This window comes from Falco rusticolus, chromosome 7 (assembly GCF_015220075.1).
Source record: "Falco rusticolus isolate bFalRus1 chromosome 7, bFalRus1.pri, whole genome shotgun sequence".
NCBI classification, from domain to species: Eukaryota; Metazoa; Chordata; class Aves; order Falconiformes; family Falconidae; genus Falco; species Falco rusticolus.
This window is the reverse complement of record NC_051193.1, coordinates 31530475-31546652: the sequence shown is the minus strand read 5'-3', so window position 1 is coordinate 31546652 and position 16178 is coordinate 31530475. Positions and strand designations below refer to the sequence as shown.

The 16178-nt window shown below is 46.2% G+C and overlaps 1 protein-coding gene across 1 annotated transcript in view; it reads left to right on the top strand.

The window, feature by feature from the left end:
• The first annotated feature begins 955 nt into the window (after positions 1–955).
• Positions 956–16178, top strand: part of PRKCH (protein kinase C eta) — a 121436-nt gene continuing 106213 nt past the window's right edge. The window contains exon 1 of the mRNA XM_037395085.1: positions 956–1420. Coding sequence (XP_037250982.1) covers positions 1061–1420 — 360 coding nt within the window. The 5' untranslated portion in view covers positions 956–1060. The remainder of the gene's footprint in view (positions 1421–16178) is intronic.

Here is a 16178-nt window from a genome sequence, read left to right as displayed (position 1 = left end):
ATGTTCTCAGCCAGCCTTGGTACCATGCAGCTGTGGTGCGGACGTGTGAGTGACCACGTATCTTCTTCCACTGTGGAGGCCGCAACCTAATTCAGACACCATCGGCCGAACAGTGTCACCAGGAGAGCAGGATTTCATTGTTCCCCTACCCAGGCCACACCATTTTGCTGTCAACTTTGGAAAGTAATTAAAGGGTTTACATTCTGACTTCATTAAGTGCAATGAGAAACCAAAAGAAATCCACCCGAAAACAAACCCTGCACACCGAGTGCCAGGGACGTTAATCATACGCAATTAATCCCAAACGGCAGAGTTGTCGGAACAAACTTTTCAGTAGCAAAATCAACGTGTCTTTATATTCCCCGTACACGTCCTGCTGCAGAAAGCAAGGGACGGACCGGCCGGGGTGAGGCCGCGCCGTGCGGCCCCGCTGCCCGCGCCGTGGGTAGGGCCGGGGGCGGCCTCCGCCCTGCCCGGGGCCGTGCGGGGGCCCGGGGGCCCGCCCAGGTGGAGCGGGGACGGGCCCGGCCGCGCCGCGCTGCCCGCGGGGAACGGCGGCCGGCGTGGGGCTCGGCAGCCTCTCGGCGCGGCTCCGGGCTGCTGCCGGCCGCACCTGTGCTAACGGCGGGGGGTGCCGCCCGCGCCGCCCCGCCCGCTCCCCACCCCGGGCCCGCCCTCGCGGCGCGAGTTCGCGGCTCCTCCCCGCCCGGCGCCGTCCTACGCCCCAGGTGTCTCCCGCCGTGCCGAGCCGAGCCGTGCCGAGCCGAGCCGTGCCGCGCCGCCCGCTCCCCCTCGCTCCCCCTCGCTCCCCCTCGGCAGGAGAGGCCCAGGCCGGACGCTGCGGCGGCGCGGGGTGGGCGGTGGAGCGGCTGCCCGCTGCCGCGGGAGGTGGGCGGTGCGCGGGGGGCGGCGGTTCCGGGGCCCCGGCATGGCCCGGGGGCGGGCGCGCCGCCGCCGCCCGGCCCCCTGAGGAGGCGCGGCGGGGCTGGCTGCCGGCCCGGCTCCGCGGGACAGGGGTCTGGCTCTCCTCCGGGCTCCCGGGCGCCCTGGGCGGGCCGCCATGTCCGGAGCCATGAAGTTCAACGGGTACCTGAAGGTGCGGATTGGGGAGGCGGTGGGCCTGCAGCCCACCCGCTGGTCCCTGCGGCACTCGCTCTTCCGTAAGGGCTACCAGCTCCTGGACCCCTATGTTACCGTCAGCGTGGACCAGGTGCGCGTAGGGCAGACCAGCATCAAGCAGAAGACCAACAAACCCACCTACAACGAGGAGTTCTCCGCCACGGTTACCGACGGCCATCAGATCGAGCTCTCCGTCTTCCACGACACCCCGATCGGCTACGATGACTTTGTGGCCAACTGCACCTTGCACTTCCAGGACCTCTTGCGCTCTGCGGGCCCCAGCGACACCTTCGAAGGCTGGGTGAGTAGGAGAAGCTGGAGCCGCGCTCCTCTGAATGAATGAAGGCACTCGAAGGGTGCTGGCAGCGCTGGGGCTTGTCCTTGCATGCCTGTGCTGCAGATGCACGCACCCAGCATGTGTGGCTGCGTTTACACAGGTGTGTGCCTTCATGCATCAGTTTGTGGCCCCCTGCTTTAGATTTGCTTAGACTGCTATTCCAGCTGATGCGTTTTGAGACCCTAAGGACAAAAAGTCTCAGCTGTTGTAGCTTGAGAGGCAAGACCTTGCAGCTGAGGGCTGTGAAGTCTCTCTGTAGACTAGCAGAGATACGGCTTGTAATACATAACTGGCAAAGTACACCTGCAGACTCACACGGTCATGTACGTTCCTTCTTTTGCTTAGCCTACAGAGACATACTTAGAAACTTGGATAGCTGGGGTTGGATGTGTTTCTGCTCAGATCTACACATGCCTGCACAATTGTTTGATGTGAGCATGTGAATTTCTTTGATTTCTTGACAGAACAGCAGGACTAGTCTTGTGTCTGTTATGTGCTGCGCTGCACTGCTTGAACACAGTTTAACTTACAGCTAATTCTAGGTTATTGCCAAGTAGATGTCACTTGCATCCAGCCCAGAGAACCACATCTGTCTTAGTCCTAACGGTAAGTGAAAGGAATAGTACAGGCTCTAAAGTTGTGCCTTTGCTTCCAGCAGTGTAAAGGAGGAGGAAGTAACCGAATTGATCCAGACAGCAGTTTGCTGCTAAGTGTTAGGTTAAAAAAGAAAAAGGAAGAAAAAAAAAAAAAAGGAAAGAAAAGAAGGGCATTTATTCTGGGTAGAGAAGGTGGTGCAGAAGAGCTGAGAATTTCCGAGGTTAAGATAGGTATTAACTTTTTGAGGCCAGGAAGTTCAGCACGTGTGTTCAGGTAACCACCACAATAAAATCAGACGTGGAGGAAAGAGAGCTGACACTGTAGAGAAGAGATAGGCATCTCGATCATATCGCTGGGGAGAGTGCCAGTGCTCTCTGTTCTCAGCCGGTGTCTGTGACTGAGGTGAGGTGCTACACCTCTGGAGTGATTACAGGGAAATACCAGTAGCGGGATTGATAAATAGGTGTATATTGGTAGTATTTCTTTTTTTCTTACGGTGTACGTGGGTACCTTATGGATAGGCTTGAGGTTCATGTGCTAAAGTTGGTGTCTCTCAGTCACTGATGTGATTTTGTGTTGAGCAGGGGGATCCAAACTAGCCTCAGATGAATAGCTCGGGTATTGCTCCTGACACCCCAGCCAGAACAGAGTTCGCCAGGGTTTGCTCAGATGGGTGCATACCCAGCTTCCCAGGCTAGTTGTGCCACTGGAGAGAAACTTCTCCTGGGACTTGTGCTAAAACAGTTTGAAACACAGAACGGACCCCTGTGGGCCAGGGCAAAGGCATGAGCTCAGGATACAGAGCTGTGGTTTTGAGGGTTTTCTTCATGTTTGAATTTGCTGGTGGTGGTTCGTCTTTGCTGTTGAGAGAAGTCCCTGTCCTCTCGGGAGTCTGGAGTCCTGGTTGCAATGCGTCCATCTGGCTACATGTGGGGTGGGACTTCTCTGTTGCAAAGGTGGTGGCCTTATTTACGTGACTAAAATATCTACAGTAATATAGCCTTCGGTGTGAATGCATGCATATCCAGGGCCTACTGTTCATTTAATTTCATCCATCCTGCAGTGCTGATTTTTAGGACAGATTGCAGTCTGTGGCCTGAAATGCTTGTTTGGTCTTTGGTGAGGAGAAAGTTTCTTATCTCCGCTGGATAGGCACGTGTTTTATAAACTCTTGTACCTGTGAGTTGAGGGATGCAATGGGGTGGGAAATAGGTGAGTTTTTTAACTAGACTGATGTAAGAAGATGCTATATCTGGGCATGTAGACAGGGTCCAAAAGCTGCTGCTCTCCTCTTCAGTTAATGTCTAAAAATTGCAAGTAGGGTGGATGTAGTGGGGAGTGAGCAAGCTTTCATCTTCTGCTCCCTTTTTCCTCTCCCCTCCCTTTTGACTTGCTTCATTAGCATCTCACATAGCGTGCAGCCAGGATCACATGATGACAAGAAACAGCATCTTGCCCTGATAATGTAATATGTTTTGATAAATCCAGCAAGGTTGCCGCTGGGGTTTGCATAATCAGAAAGATAGGAAATGCTGCTTTGTACTAACTCAAAGTCCATGAGCTGCTGGCACGATACATGACACCACAAGAGATCTGTAGATGAATTGCAATACCTCCACTCTGAAATCATTCGTACTGTCTTTTTTTCATCCCCAAAGCAGAAGCACATACAGGCAAGGAAGGAGTGAATGGGTTGAGGGAAAAACTGGCAAATCCTCAAAGCTTAGCCTGGCTTACACTTGGCTGTGCACCATTTTTCATTTTGATTTGAAATAGAATTTTTACATTTGCTTTTCAGAGACAAGGACAACAATATATTGCTAAACTCCAAATGTTCCTTGGATTGGTAACAGCCAAACAGGGCAGGGCAGGTGGCTGCCTCTGCTCCCTGAGCTCTCTCCTCTGGAGAGCTGAGCTGCTGGGGATTACCTGGGACAGTCCCTCATCTCACTTGCTCCTCTGAAACTTTTGTCATGAGCTCTCAGGCTCATGCTGTTCTGTTTATAAATGTGGATTTTCTCCTGCTGAAAAAAAAAAAAAGTGATTAGTTGCAACATTGGTCACCACCTTTTGTGAGAACTGTAGGAAATGTCAGCAAGAGGCAAGTAGGAGCAGCTGGTGTGTAAGCACTGGGGCTTCCCAGATGCCTTGCAGGTACATCACTGCAATTATGACCCCAAACACTTATGCAGATGAGTAAGTGTATGGACATGAACTGTCTCATCAGTAATGCTTGTACACCTGAGTCATTCAACTGAGTACTGGGACAGAGTTCTCTGTTCATCATTTGCATTAAAATCCATGTTCCAGAGACTCTTCAAAACTGGCTCTCTTTCTTCTAATGATTTTGATTGTTTTCTGAAGTCTTTCTTGTAAACACATTAGCATGATCTGGATATTTTTTAATTTGTGTATTAGTTGTTAAACACATTAGTCAAATGTCACACAGATCAAATCTGTAAGAGCTTGTTAACTTCAAGATCGTTCTGTTTCCCATTTCTTATATTTGTCAAGTTGCAGCAGTTTTTATTAATATTGTCAATTAAATGCCATCTTGCCTTCAGCATGCTTTAATGTAGTTAAAACCATGAACGATTTCTCTGGTACCATGTTCTTTCTGGTAGGCATTTTCCTGTGTGGGTGTGAAATTGTGCAAACCTGAATAGCAGCATTTTACACAGATGTGTGTGACCCTGCCAGGTGCAACGCAGTAGAGAATTAAACTGGCTGCTATCCAAAAGCTGTTATGTTTTGATTTACATCAGGGTGGAAACTTGTCTTTTAAAATATTTAATTTTGCACTAGCATGTGCTAAGATCTTTTGACTTGGCATATGCATCTTTAAAAGGTAGTATCTCTTTAACTATCTGAGTGCAGTATTGGAAGCAGTCATATGTCAGTGAAACAACATAAATGATTTGGAATACTGAGTTGTAACTGAAAGGGGAGACGTTTACAATACATAGGATTATTCCTATGAGTTTTATGTAGCAGCTGAAGTAATTCTTAAGCCTGGGAAACACTGTTCACAGGTACTGAATTGCTTTGTTCCTAGGGAATTACTTACAGTTGTAAAAATAGTTAGTTCCTGGGTAGAGATGTCATAATTTCTAAGATTTAACAAGGAGTTAAAATTAAACCTTGATCTTGAAGTAGCAGATTATCAGAGTATACCAAAGGAAACTAGGTAACAGATGGACTATAAGATTAATGAGCCAATCGCAACTTCCTGATGAGTTTGTTACCATTTGCTTATATGTGCAGGAAGAGATTAAGACAAATAATTCTCATGCATTCTTTACCTTGAGCTCCTTTGCCTGTATCCTTTCCTATGACTTTTTCTTTCTTAAGGCAAAAAGAATTGTGGTTTACCCATGTTTATATGCAATTGTATTATTGAACATTAAGTTGACGCGTTAAAGGAGAATGCAACTTCTTCCCCAGAGCATCATTACCTTAGTAGAGAGCCAGGGTACTACAGATCAAATATGATACAGTTGCTTCTTATTTTGACTCCCACTTCACTGCAGAGTGTGCTCCAGGTGGGCAAAACTCATTTCAGGAAGCCAGAAATACTTCATAGCTGTTGACAGAGGATTTTGTGACAGTTGTGTCTGCATCAGCCTGTGCCTACCGGTAGTGGTGGACTGCAGCTTGCAGAGTGGGGGTAAATGGTCTTTCCTTCCATAGATCAGCAGCAGGCTGAGATAAAAAGCAGTAGGAATTTGTTTTCTGAGGAAATAGGAATATAATTTCTGTTTCCATGCATGTGATGGCATTTACATAGTGCAGATCTCTGATCTGTGTGAAAGTCATGCTGCACAGTAATTGCAAACCCTGCTTGTATAAACTAAGTTCCTTTCCTATTTCTTCCTAGTTTTTTTCTAAACATTTTAAGTTATTTCTGTTGATATGCAGTTATGTTGAATGGGACTAGTGGAGAGAAACACTCACTGCACAAGGTAAGATGGTTTTTGAAAGCTGCCAGAATTTTGTCTTCTGTTTCTTTGCTTTTAGCATACAGCTGTCCTTTGGCCCTACAACAAACCCTTCAAAAGGCCAGCAGAGTCCCATGCACCAAGGCTACCTCAGAGTGCCCTGCAGCCTAAGCCAGGCTGTAATATATAAATAAAGGAAAAATTCCTGCTATTTGTCAGGTATTAAATAATCCCAGGGCATGTGATGCTAATAACAGTTTTACTGATCAAGGCAGCTGACAACGTCTGGAGCTGACTGTCAAAAAGAGCTGCACACCTACAGCCCTGTTACAGCATCAGAAGTTGAACTAGTTAGAAGTCCTGCTTCATGCTTGTCCATGAGCTCCTCCCCAATAAACACCTTTCTGGCAACTGTGAGCATCCTTAGAGAGAACACAGGCATTTTGCTTGAGCGTGTTAAGCTGGAAAGGTTTGGTCAAAGCATGAGAAGAGCCAGTTTCCAGTGATCAAAGGCACTGGGATGCCAGCTGGGGTCTGTGGGACTGGAGTTCATGCCCTGGCTTCGAACTGGGTACAGCAGGATCTGAATTTGGCTGTCCTTCGTGCAGCTGGATGCCTGGCCCTGCTGTGGTACCAGCTTTCTAGTGTGTTCCTTAGTCTGTTTTTCCACAGCTATGTCTTGAGAACTATTGCTTTGATGCTGTTGGAGTTGGGAAGGGCTCTGGGAACGCTTGAGGTGTGCTGGAGAGGAGCACGCTTTTCCACCCGGTGCAGTTTGGCTGGGATAGGCAGTGCAAGTATCACCACATTGCTTTCCCTGGCTGCAAGCAGCTGCCAAGCTGAAAGCTCAACGCACGCCCCACTGACGGGTACCCAGGCCCACTGGCCCCATGGCGCGTAGCTTTGCAGGCAGAGGCCGGTCTGCTCCCTATACGTTTGGCTTGTCAGCCGGCGCTGCCTTTGCCTGCCAGCCCACGTGCCGGCACTTCGGCTCTCCAACTTGGTGGCAGCTCCCTGGTGTGGGGGTGGAGCAGGTGGCTGGGAGAGGCCTCAGCTCACATAATCACACAAGGTGTTCTGGAGTTGTTTGTTGAAGCCCTTGCTAACATGGTTGCTGGGGTGTGGGGTTAACTTTGATGCAAGGTTAGTTTGCTGCTGCTGCCTGTTGCACAGCTGGTGGTGTGGCTGCTGAATTACCCGCAAGCCCTGGTTAGAGGGAGAGCAGGCAGGCCAAGGGCTGATGCCCGTGTTTCCTTCAGCAGCGTTAGTCATGGCAGAAGAAGATCCTGAGGGTGTTTGCAGACCTGCGCCCACAGCCCTGGGGTTGCTCTTTTCAGAGAGGCTGTGCGGAGGAGGAGGGAGTAGGGACCAGCAGAGTGACCTTAGCACAAGTGAGCCCAGCACCCCAGGAAGCTCTGTCCCCAGCCCTGCTCTCTGCACCCCGCCTGCCTCGCCTTACTCTGTTCACCTTTTATATCTAGCTTTTACCACAAGTCTTTCTGTAAAAATGCATTTCATCTAGGCTGTCTGAGGCTTTCCGTTTGGAGTATTTTTGAGCAATGGTTTGGTTTCTGGCCATTTTGAGCTTATAGGCAATAAACCCTGCAGAAAAGATTGTCGGGGGGCCATTTAAGCTATTGAAATGCCATTAGAAAGTCTGTTGATTTACAGTGTAATTCAATATGAAAGCATATCCCTTACTGAGGCGAGTAAGACTCCCACCCTTTCTTTGCAAACTATTAAAACTCCTTGATGTTTTAGGCTCGATTGTAGCTATTGTGCTTTGCTAATACAATCAAGAAATTGGGGACCTTTTGTGTAACCATGGAGAAAAAGATGAGCAGAAGAGTTATCAAGTCAAATGAATTGCTGGCAGCTTTTGGAAAGGATTCTGGATAGGGCATCACGCCTTCTTGCCTCCCAAATCTCAGTCTATTTAGGCACACAGTTAATACATGGCAAACCACGCTGCAGACTTAATTTCTTCTGGAGTCAGTGAGCAATCTTTGTTCTGATTGCTTATTCCGCCCCTGCATTATTTGTGGGGCCATGCAGTGAGCCAGGCTGGAGTCCTGGATAGCTAACCTGGTGTCGTGTCCTGGTGGAGGCAGTAGTTCTTCTCCGGAGCCATGCCCTTGTGCTGGTACAAGAAGCACTGGCTGGCTGTGAGGGAAAGGCTTGCTTTATAATTATATCAAAGATAGCAAATGTATGTCTAAAACAAAGTGTATCCTGAAGCATCCAATTAATGTTGCTAAGCCACTTAGGGCAAGCCAGACAAATGACTGAGATTTCTGTAATGGCAAAGACATTTTTTTCTATTCTTCACTATCATGAGACGTTCTCATCGCTCAGGGAAGGCAATTGCTGAGGAAACCATCCTGCTTTATTTTGAAAGCCAGCACTACGAACAGATGTAAGAGCCTGGTTTTGTTGTGTTGTGTTAGCGTGATGCTGTGCAAGAGTAAGTGCTCCTCAGCAATTCTGGCACTACTAATATTCAGCACTAAAGTCTCGGTGTCTGTGCTGGGCCCAAGGTGATTGGAAAAAATTGCTTTTTCACTGCCCCCTGCGAGGCCTTGTGTGCCCTTTGTGCCTGTTACGCCAGACCAGAGGCATCTAATCAATGACCAGATCTATCCCAGAGGCCTGCCAGAGTGGTTTTACTGGCTGACAGCCCGCTCCCTGCTTTGCTCTTTCCTGGGGCTCTTCACATGTGGGGCAGGGAGCAAGTTGCAGGCAAAAGTGTTGTTCTGGTAGCCACCAGCTTGGTTTTGGCCACTGTCTGCCTTGTGAAACCTCCTGCATCTCCGAAAGCCTTGTCCTCCTCTAGCCCACCGGTGATCCGTGTCCTGATGGAGGGATGCCTGTGTCTTGCCTGTGTGACAGATGGATGTCACATCCAGGGCTGTCTCCTCCGAGTACCACCTCGCAAACCAATGAAGCCCAGCCTGGGAAGGATGGTAGCTCTGGGCTGCACAGACGCAGAGTGTGTGGGACTTAGGTCTGGGATAAGACTTGAGCTTGTCCACTGGCCCTCCTAGTCTCTGGATGGGAATTCCTGTGCTCCATTATATGGTGTGGAGCTGCCCTTCGGGTCAGCATGCAGCTTGTGCTGGAGTAAGAGCATGCTGCTATGGCTGCGGTTACCCATGAGCTTTGCAATACAAAGAAATGTTGGCAGGAGGGAGGAGAGTCTGAACGTGTAGATGACGTTACATAAAGACTTTTTCTTGGTGTTCACCTTCCAGGTTTTGTAAGTGTTGAGTTTCATGAATGATTTGATTGTATTTGTATCTCTTGAGCAGGTAAGAGATGAAGTACTGGTGCAGAAACAAAAGTTGGGCAGCTTTGGTAGCTGACTTCAGTTTGTGAGATGGGAGATAGAATACATGTTGGTTTTTTTTTTTTTTAACATGACAGACAATGCTGTGTAGGCCTTAGTGGAATTTTTTTAACTTTTTTTTTTTTTTACTTTTTATTGCAATACAGATACTTTTGTCAAAAGGAGGAGAGGAGGAAAATATGTCCAAGCAAGACATATTTCTAAATGTGTGATTTGGTGTATGAGTATTACATGTCTGCTGGGTGTTTAAAAAAAATTGATTAAATCATTTGCAGTGTGAAATCACTTGACAGATCAGCGGAGCCTTGTAACCTTTCATATGGAGGCGAGGGAGGGAGGAGATGTGAGAAATGAGCTGTGTATTCATACTGTCTCAGGACATTACACCTAATAGCAAGAATGATACTGACGATAGTCTGATAATGTGCATCTAGGGGCTGAGGAGAGGTTTGAGATGGTAGTTCCATGTCTGAACGCTGAGCTGTTTTTCCTGCCTTTGTCTCATATGTTTAGTAAATCAGCCATCCTCAGAGGTGGGATTTTGACTTGTCAGCTGGTCTGATTTGGTTTGAAAAAGCAGTTCATACCTTCCTACAGCACTTCTGTTTCTAGCCCTCTCTCTGGCCCACTTTGTGATTTCTGTGTTGCCTCTGTTTGTTTCTTTTTTTTTTAATTCCCCCTTAGGTCTTTGTCATTAGTCTCCATTAGCAGCACAGTACTGTATTTTTGTGGGGCTTCTTTCTTGAGTAAATTTAATTTTACTCTGTCATGTAAGGAGGATGTCACTTGCAAATTAAAGTCTTCATGTACATCTTCACTTTAGTATCTTAAACCTCCTACAGTAGCAATGGGGTCTTAGTTTGGCAATCCTTTTATTGGTTTTGGTTAGAAAATATTTGCCGTCATTCGCAGCTTTATAGATGCTGTAGCAGGTTCAAGCAGGGACCAGTCATAACTGTGCTGAGTGCTGTAAGTATGAGTCAGATGGGCATCGTCAGAAAGATCGTTTAGGGTTGTGTCAGTTCACTGGAGCTGGCTGGCTGTACGGTCTGGACAGGAAAGAGGGTGACAGTTTTACTGTGACAGTAAAAATCAGCATGTCTGTACTCCAAAGTGCTTTTATCTGACAAAATAGTTGCAAATAAATGCTGTCTCCGATGTCATTGGAGTTGGCTTGTCTACGTGTGAGTTAGTTTCTAGAGGAATTCTCTTCACCTAGGCTGGTCAGTGTGCTCATCCTGTACTGAATGTATTCAGTTCTGGGCTAAGTTCCTTCAGCATAATGAAGGTCTTTTAGATCAAGAACAGCAAATGAAAGACTGGATTACCCTGTCTGAATTCCTGCTTTGTCCTGCATTTCTTTTCCTTGGTAAACTAGGCCATATAGCTTGTTGGGTTTTTTCCCCAGGACTGAAGAGCAGAGGAAAAGTATGTTATTCTTAGCGGTGGAATCTGGGGATTTATTTACTGAATGTTTTCTTCCATCTCCTATTTTAATTCTCTTAAAATTTAAATGATTTAAATCTGAAGAAGAGAGGCAGAAGCCTTTCATGCAGTGAGGCCCAATTCTTATCCTTCCCTCACATGTAAACTCTAGTACACTCCATGAGGAGGTGCTCTCCACACCTCACTTCTTTCTGGCATCTGTTTTTAATAACATTGATGTGAAAGCTGTGTTCCTCCTTTCTTACTTGTTGTAAAATGTCACTCTCTAAAAAGTGTGCCTTTGTCTTCTGGGAGATTTCAGCAGAATAAGAGCCTGGTGCCTGCCTCGGCTTTTGCTTGCAAGGTTTATGTTGATAGATTCCCAATAGCATCAATGGAATTACACTGCCAGCTTTGCACCACCAGTCTAGCTGGGAGAAGAACTGGACATGTTTCTTTCCTCCTCCTTGCATGCAACAAAGGTTTATGATGATGGCTGGGTTGTACATTATTTATTGAGCACAGTGAGTGCTCATGGAGCTCTGAGAAAGAGGAAGGAATTGCCTTCCGTGCAGTGAGTTTTTTATCTAGGTCATTCACAGACGGAGGCATCTAACATTAATATATTCAATGAAAATTTATTCTGTAAGGCAGTTTGCTCCTGAGCCTGGAAGGAAATATAATTATGTGAGGAAAATGTTCCTGTGCAGTCCAAATCCATGGTGGGATTTCTTGCCAAAGCTACTTAGCTGGAGCACACTGTTTAATACAAAAGCTATAGCGGTGTCAGAAGTGTAGGGTGATTCTCCATCTCCTGATAGGGCTATGTGGGAGTGTTGCGGTTGATAATCAGTTTGCAAGATGGAGCCCCACACCTATTGCTACATTAGCAGTTTACTTAACAGTTAAAAGTCCAGTGTAAGAGCTTTGGGTATTCCCACAAGAATTGATCGTAAGACTGGCTTGATGAGGGAGGACAACTTACAGGAGATTGTTGGAAATGACCCTACAATCAGTTTCCTTTCTTAGAAGTTTCAGGCTCTTGTTTCTGCAAGGGACTTGTGATGTGGCAGCTTAAAGACCTATGCTAAGAAAAAAACGCTGGTTTATTAAGTCTTCCTTGACGTAGTTGGGACAGAATTGTGGTGGTTTAGTAGCTACTATACAGGTAACTAAGTTGTATTTGGTTTGGAATGGAGCAAAATCAGGTTGAAACTCAGTGATAAACCAGTGCTAGATAAGCCATCTTTCTCTCAAAAATTAGCCCCTGTTATAACCACGCCATCAGTATTTAATGATAGTAACTCATTTTGACCATGTTTTTAAACAGTTAGCTCCAGTAAAATTTAGCCTGTCTTGCCAATAAAGATAATGAAGTTTTTCCCTATCTTCTTGATTCTAGGAAGGAACATGTTCGCTTTCCTTTGCGAAATGTTGCTGAATGTTTTTTAGTGTGAATGTAGAAGAGCATCAAGTTCATTGAGCTCATGTTCAGGGAGCAAGTTCTAGAGCTGCGCTAGTGAGCCCGGAGAGCAGGGCCTTGTTCTTTCCCTTTGAGGCACAAAAGGGGCGTGATGCAGACAAATGACAAAAGAAATGGGCAGGAATGTTACAGAAGTAGATATGGTTTCTCTTGTGTGTTCCAGATCTCTACAGGTTGAGGCTACGATCTCTAGCTCTACCTGAAGGACAGTGGGACTCCCGTGTTTACCATTATGGTGCTGTCCCTGCAGGCCAGGGCTCACTGTACCCAAATCCTTAGGGCTTGTCACCATCTTAGAGTGACAGTGTTGAAATGGAAAGCAAACTCTTGGATTCTGGAGTGTCTGGCAGACTCAGGAATAAAGCATGAGAAGCTGAAGCTATGCCGCATTCTCACAGAAGGTTTTCAGGCCATTGCAGACAAAATACATTCATATGCTAGTATGGGGGAACCCCTTTTTGTCTGGGCTAATGCTTACAAATTTATCCAGACTAGGAATGGGCTGTGTGTTTAAGCATGATGAGCGCTCTTTCAGCAGCCTTGTGCCTTGGGGCTCTGGCAGTTTGTACGTGGCAGATCTGGGAGGATACTCAGCAGGTTCTTGTCCTCCTCTGCCCCATGGGCAGTAGCTGTGCAGGGGCAGAGTCCTTTCAGCTTGTCTCTGCTTCTTGCCTACCCCATTTCACAGCCAAGCTTGCTAAATAAAACATCAGTCAAAGGCCAAATGTGGTGGGCTGCGAACTGTGGTTTTGGTGTCATGCAAAAGCAGTGTCCGTCCTGCTGCCTCTGCAGAGGAGTGGTGACAGCTGGAAGAAAAGGGCGGGGGGAAGCTTGGGCAGGGGGGGCTGAGAACAGTAATCCTTTGATCAAAGCTTGTTATCAAGATGACTTTTCCTTTTATTTTGTATTTGCTAAAGAACTTTGGTTAATGATTTATCCATTCGTGATCAACCCCATGCTCTTCCCAGCAGTTAACTACAGCCACTGCTGGACATGTACAAGACCCTGCTCTGATGTTACCTAAGCTCCACAGAAGGGGTGTTGAAAGCTGGGTCTTTTGGCTTGTCCTGGGTGAGCAGTTGCTGTGTGTGGCTGCATATCTGCAGGAGCACAGGATGTTAATGCTTGCGGTGTAGAAGTGTCTCTGAACATGTGCGTGTTGTGGGGCAGACAGGACACAAAACAGACACTTATTTCAGTTCTCACTTATCACTGTGTGTGAAGAGCAGGAATGCCTTTTTGGCTGCTTGTGTTCCCTCTAGTTACCGGTTTGTTGGGTAAAACAGAATTAAGAACTCTAGAACTCCAGAATTTTAGAGGAACCTTAGAATGGAGAATTGAAGCTATATCCAAAATCATTGGGTGGTCCGTTTTAGAATTGCACTCTTCTGATATTGTGAAGAGTAAAATTGTAGGGTCTGGGTGGATTTCTTTGAAGAGAAGCAGTGACCATTCAAGTCATCACATGTTTTGGCTTATGTGGATGCAATCTCTGAAGGTTTCTGATGTGTCCTTGCAAGTTTGTCATTTCCGTTTGTCATAGAGAAGGGAGTGTTTGTGATTAATACGAGGTCAGTGGATTTATTTCTATATTTAAATAAGCTTACTGCAAAGACACTTGCCTCAGCAATGGATATGCAGTATTCATTGTTCTTAAGCAATGCCACTTCTTATTTTAGTAAAATTTTGGAAGCGTCTGTTCCTGTTTTGAACATGAACATTAGGTGAGAAAAGAGTAATAGAGGTTTGCTGGTTTTAAAAAAACCTTCAGTACCCCTGTGCTTGGCTGCCAAATGATTGTTCTGTAAGAATCTTCCTGACCTCAGAAAAGCTCATCAACGTTTTCTCAATATAAGTTTTGTAGCTCATTTCCAGGTTGACTAAATAGTGTCCTTATGTTAGTAGTCCTGGGCGTATGAAACTTATTTGCAAAGAAATGTGGGTTTGCGTTTACATTTAATTACTTCAGCTGCACAAAAATACTCTTTATCTGTGCCTGATAATTTTTTTTCACTATCAAAGATAAGAACAAGACCTTTTTTTTCTCCTCATTTAAATGTGTATATATATATGTATTTAGCCAGTAAATGGCTAGTTGCAAAATTCTGTACACCTATAGCACTTATTCTTACTCCATCCCTAACAATATTAAGCAACCATTTCCACAGGAGCGGTGCTCTTTACAATAGATAGTGTTGTGGTTTGCTTCAAAGCCACAGTCAGAACATGTAGGTGTTTGGCGAGTACTGGATCTTTCCATCTCTTGCTGTGAATTTTCCAGTGGGTCATTACTTGTTCAGACTTTCTTTCTCAGTATCTGAAACCACCCCAGTGCTTCATATTGCTGTGTGTAGTAATGTCCCAGAAGCCTTTCAAGTGCTGCTGGGCAGCAAGAGGAATATTCTAAATACTCTTAAATTCATGAAAAGCTGAAACTCGTGGTGCAGCGGTGGTGAGGAGCCAGTCAGCAGTTGCAGTGCAGCTAGTTTAGGATCTAACTCTTCTGTAATCTTACCTAGGGCTCTTTAAATATCATGCAGATTAGGAGTCGAACAGCATTAGGTGTTTTATTATTTTTCTTGGGGGACTGTGTTTGTAATGGCTCATTTCGTTGGATGTGTGGCAGTGATTAGAGGGATCGTATCTCTTTCATTTTCTTCCCCCCAAGGTTGTTACTGAGCATCCTGCTAATACAGAGTAGAGGAACTATTTGACTGGCTTCTTGGATTTATATTACAGGGCTTAGTAAACCTTAAAGGAGGGAAGTTATTTGGTTTTATTTTGAAAGAAGATAAATGCTGTCCAAGGGATTTCGTTCCTTAGCTGGTGAAACTTTTCTGGTTAAGGTTATAAGACTAAAATTGATGTGACACTTCCTGGAGTGAATAAAATTTTACTTTGGGAATTAAGGTAGCATGTGCCCCCTCAGCAAAGGCTCTTTGTCAATGGGAAGAGGAGCATAAGGTTCACATTAGCAGTGCCACCCAGGTAGGGATGGGCTTCTCTCCAGAAGGGAATTCATACTTTTAAATGTATTATCTAGTGAGCTGGAGTTAAAAGCATGTGTGTTTATAATACAAAGCACATGGAACACTGGCTGTGGCACAGATAAAATGCCAGGCCTTCCATTCATAAAGAAACTAAATATTTATCAAGGAGGACAGCAGTTGTCCTAAATATAATGGCCTTGCAATGGAGCCTGTCCGGCTCTCGGTTTACCTAGGATTGCCATGTGCTTGGACTTGCAGTGATCCCCAGCAAAAGCTCTGTTTGAAGAGGACATTTATCTGCAGCTTTGTAGGTGATGTTGAGCTTCAGATGGGAAATGTGGTCAGCATCAGGTTATGTTCTTGATTGACATGTGAGCAAAACCACTGCAACCATGTTCTGACCCTTTCCCCTACAGACCCTTTCCGAGCAGTGCACACACTCACACCCTCCACTCCCCCCTTTTTTTTCTAATCCAAGGTACATCTTGGTCACATTGGTTGACAAGGGCTTCCTCATCTTGAAACCACACTTTGGAAGGGGAAAAAGAAATACTAAAAAGGGGAAATATGTGACAACGTGCTGTTGGTAGATGCCAGCAGACTGCCTGTCAGCTTGCAGTTGCATGCAAACCCCAGAAGTGCCGCCTCCTTCAGACGGAGGCAGGTGGCAGGGTCAGCTGAACAGCACATCCAGGTGACACAGCACCTCGTCACCCATCCAGTGGCCTGGAGGAGGCTGGAAGCCAATGCTTTTCAGCTCTCTTGCCATCTCAACTCAATTGTTGGAGTCACAGCTGTGACTTTATGGTCACAAGTGGGTAGTGAGATCATCTCTCTCATAAGGCAGATGAGGAAAACTGTAATCACAGACTTGATGGGACTAAAAATTGCTTGGTCTTGGACAGTCTGTCTCTTACTGCAGTGCTTGGCTTCAGGATTTCAG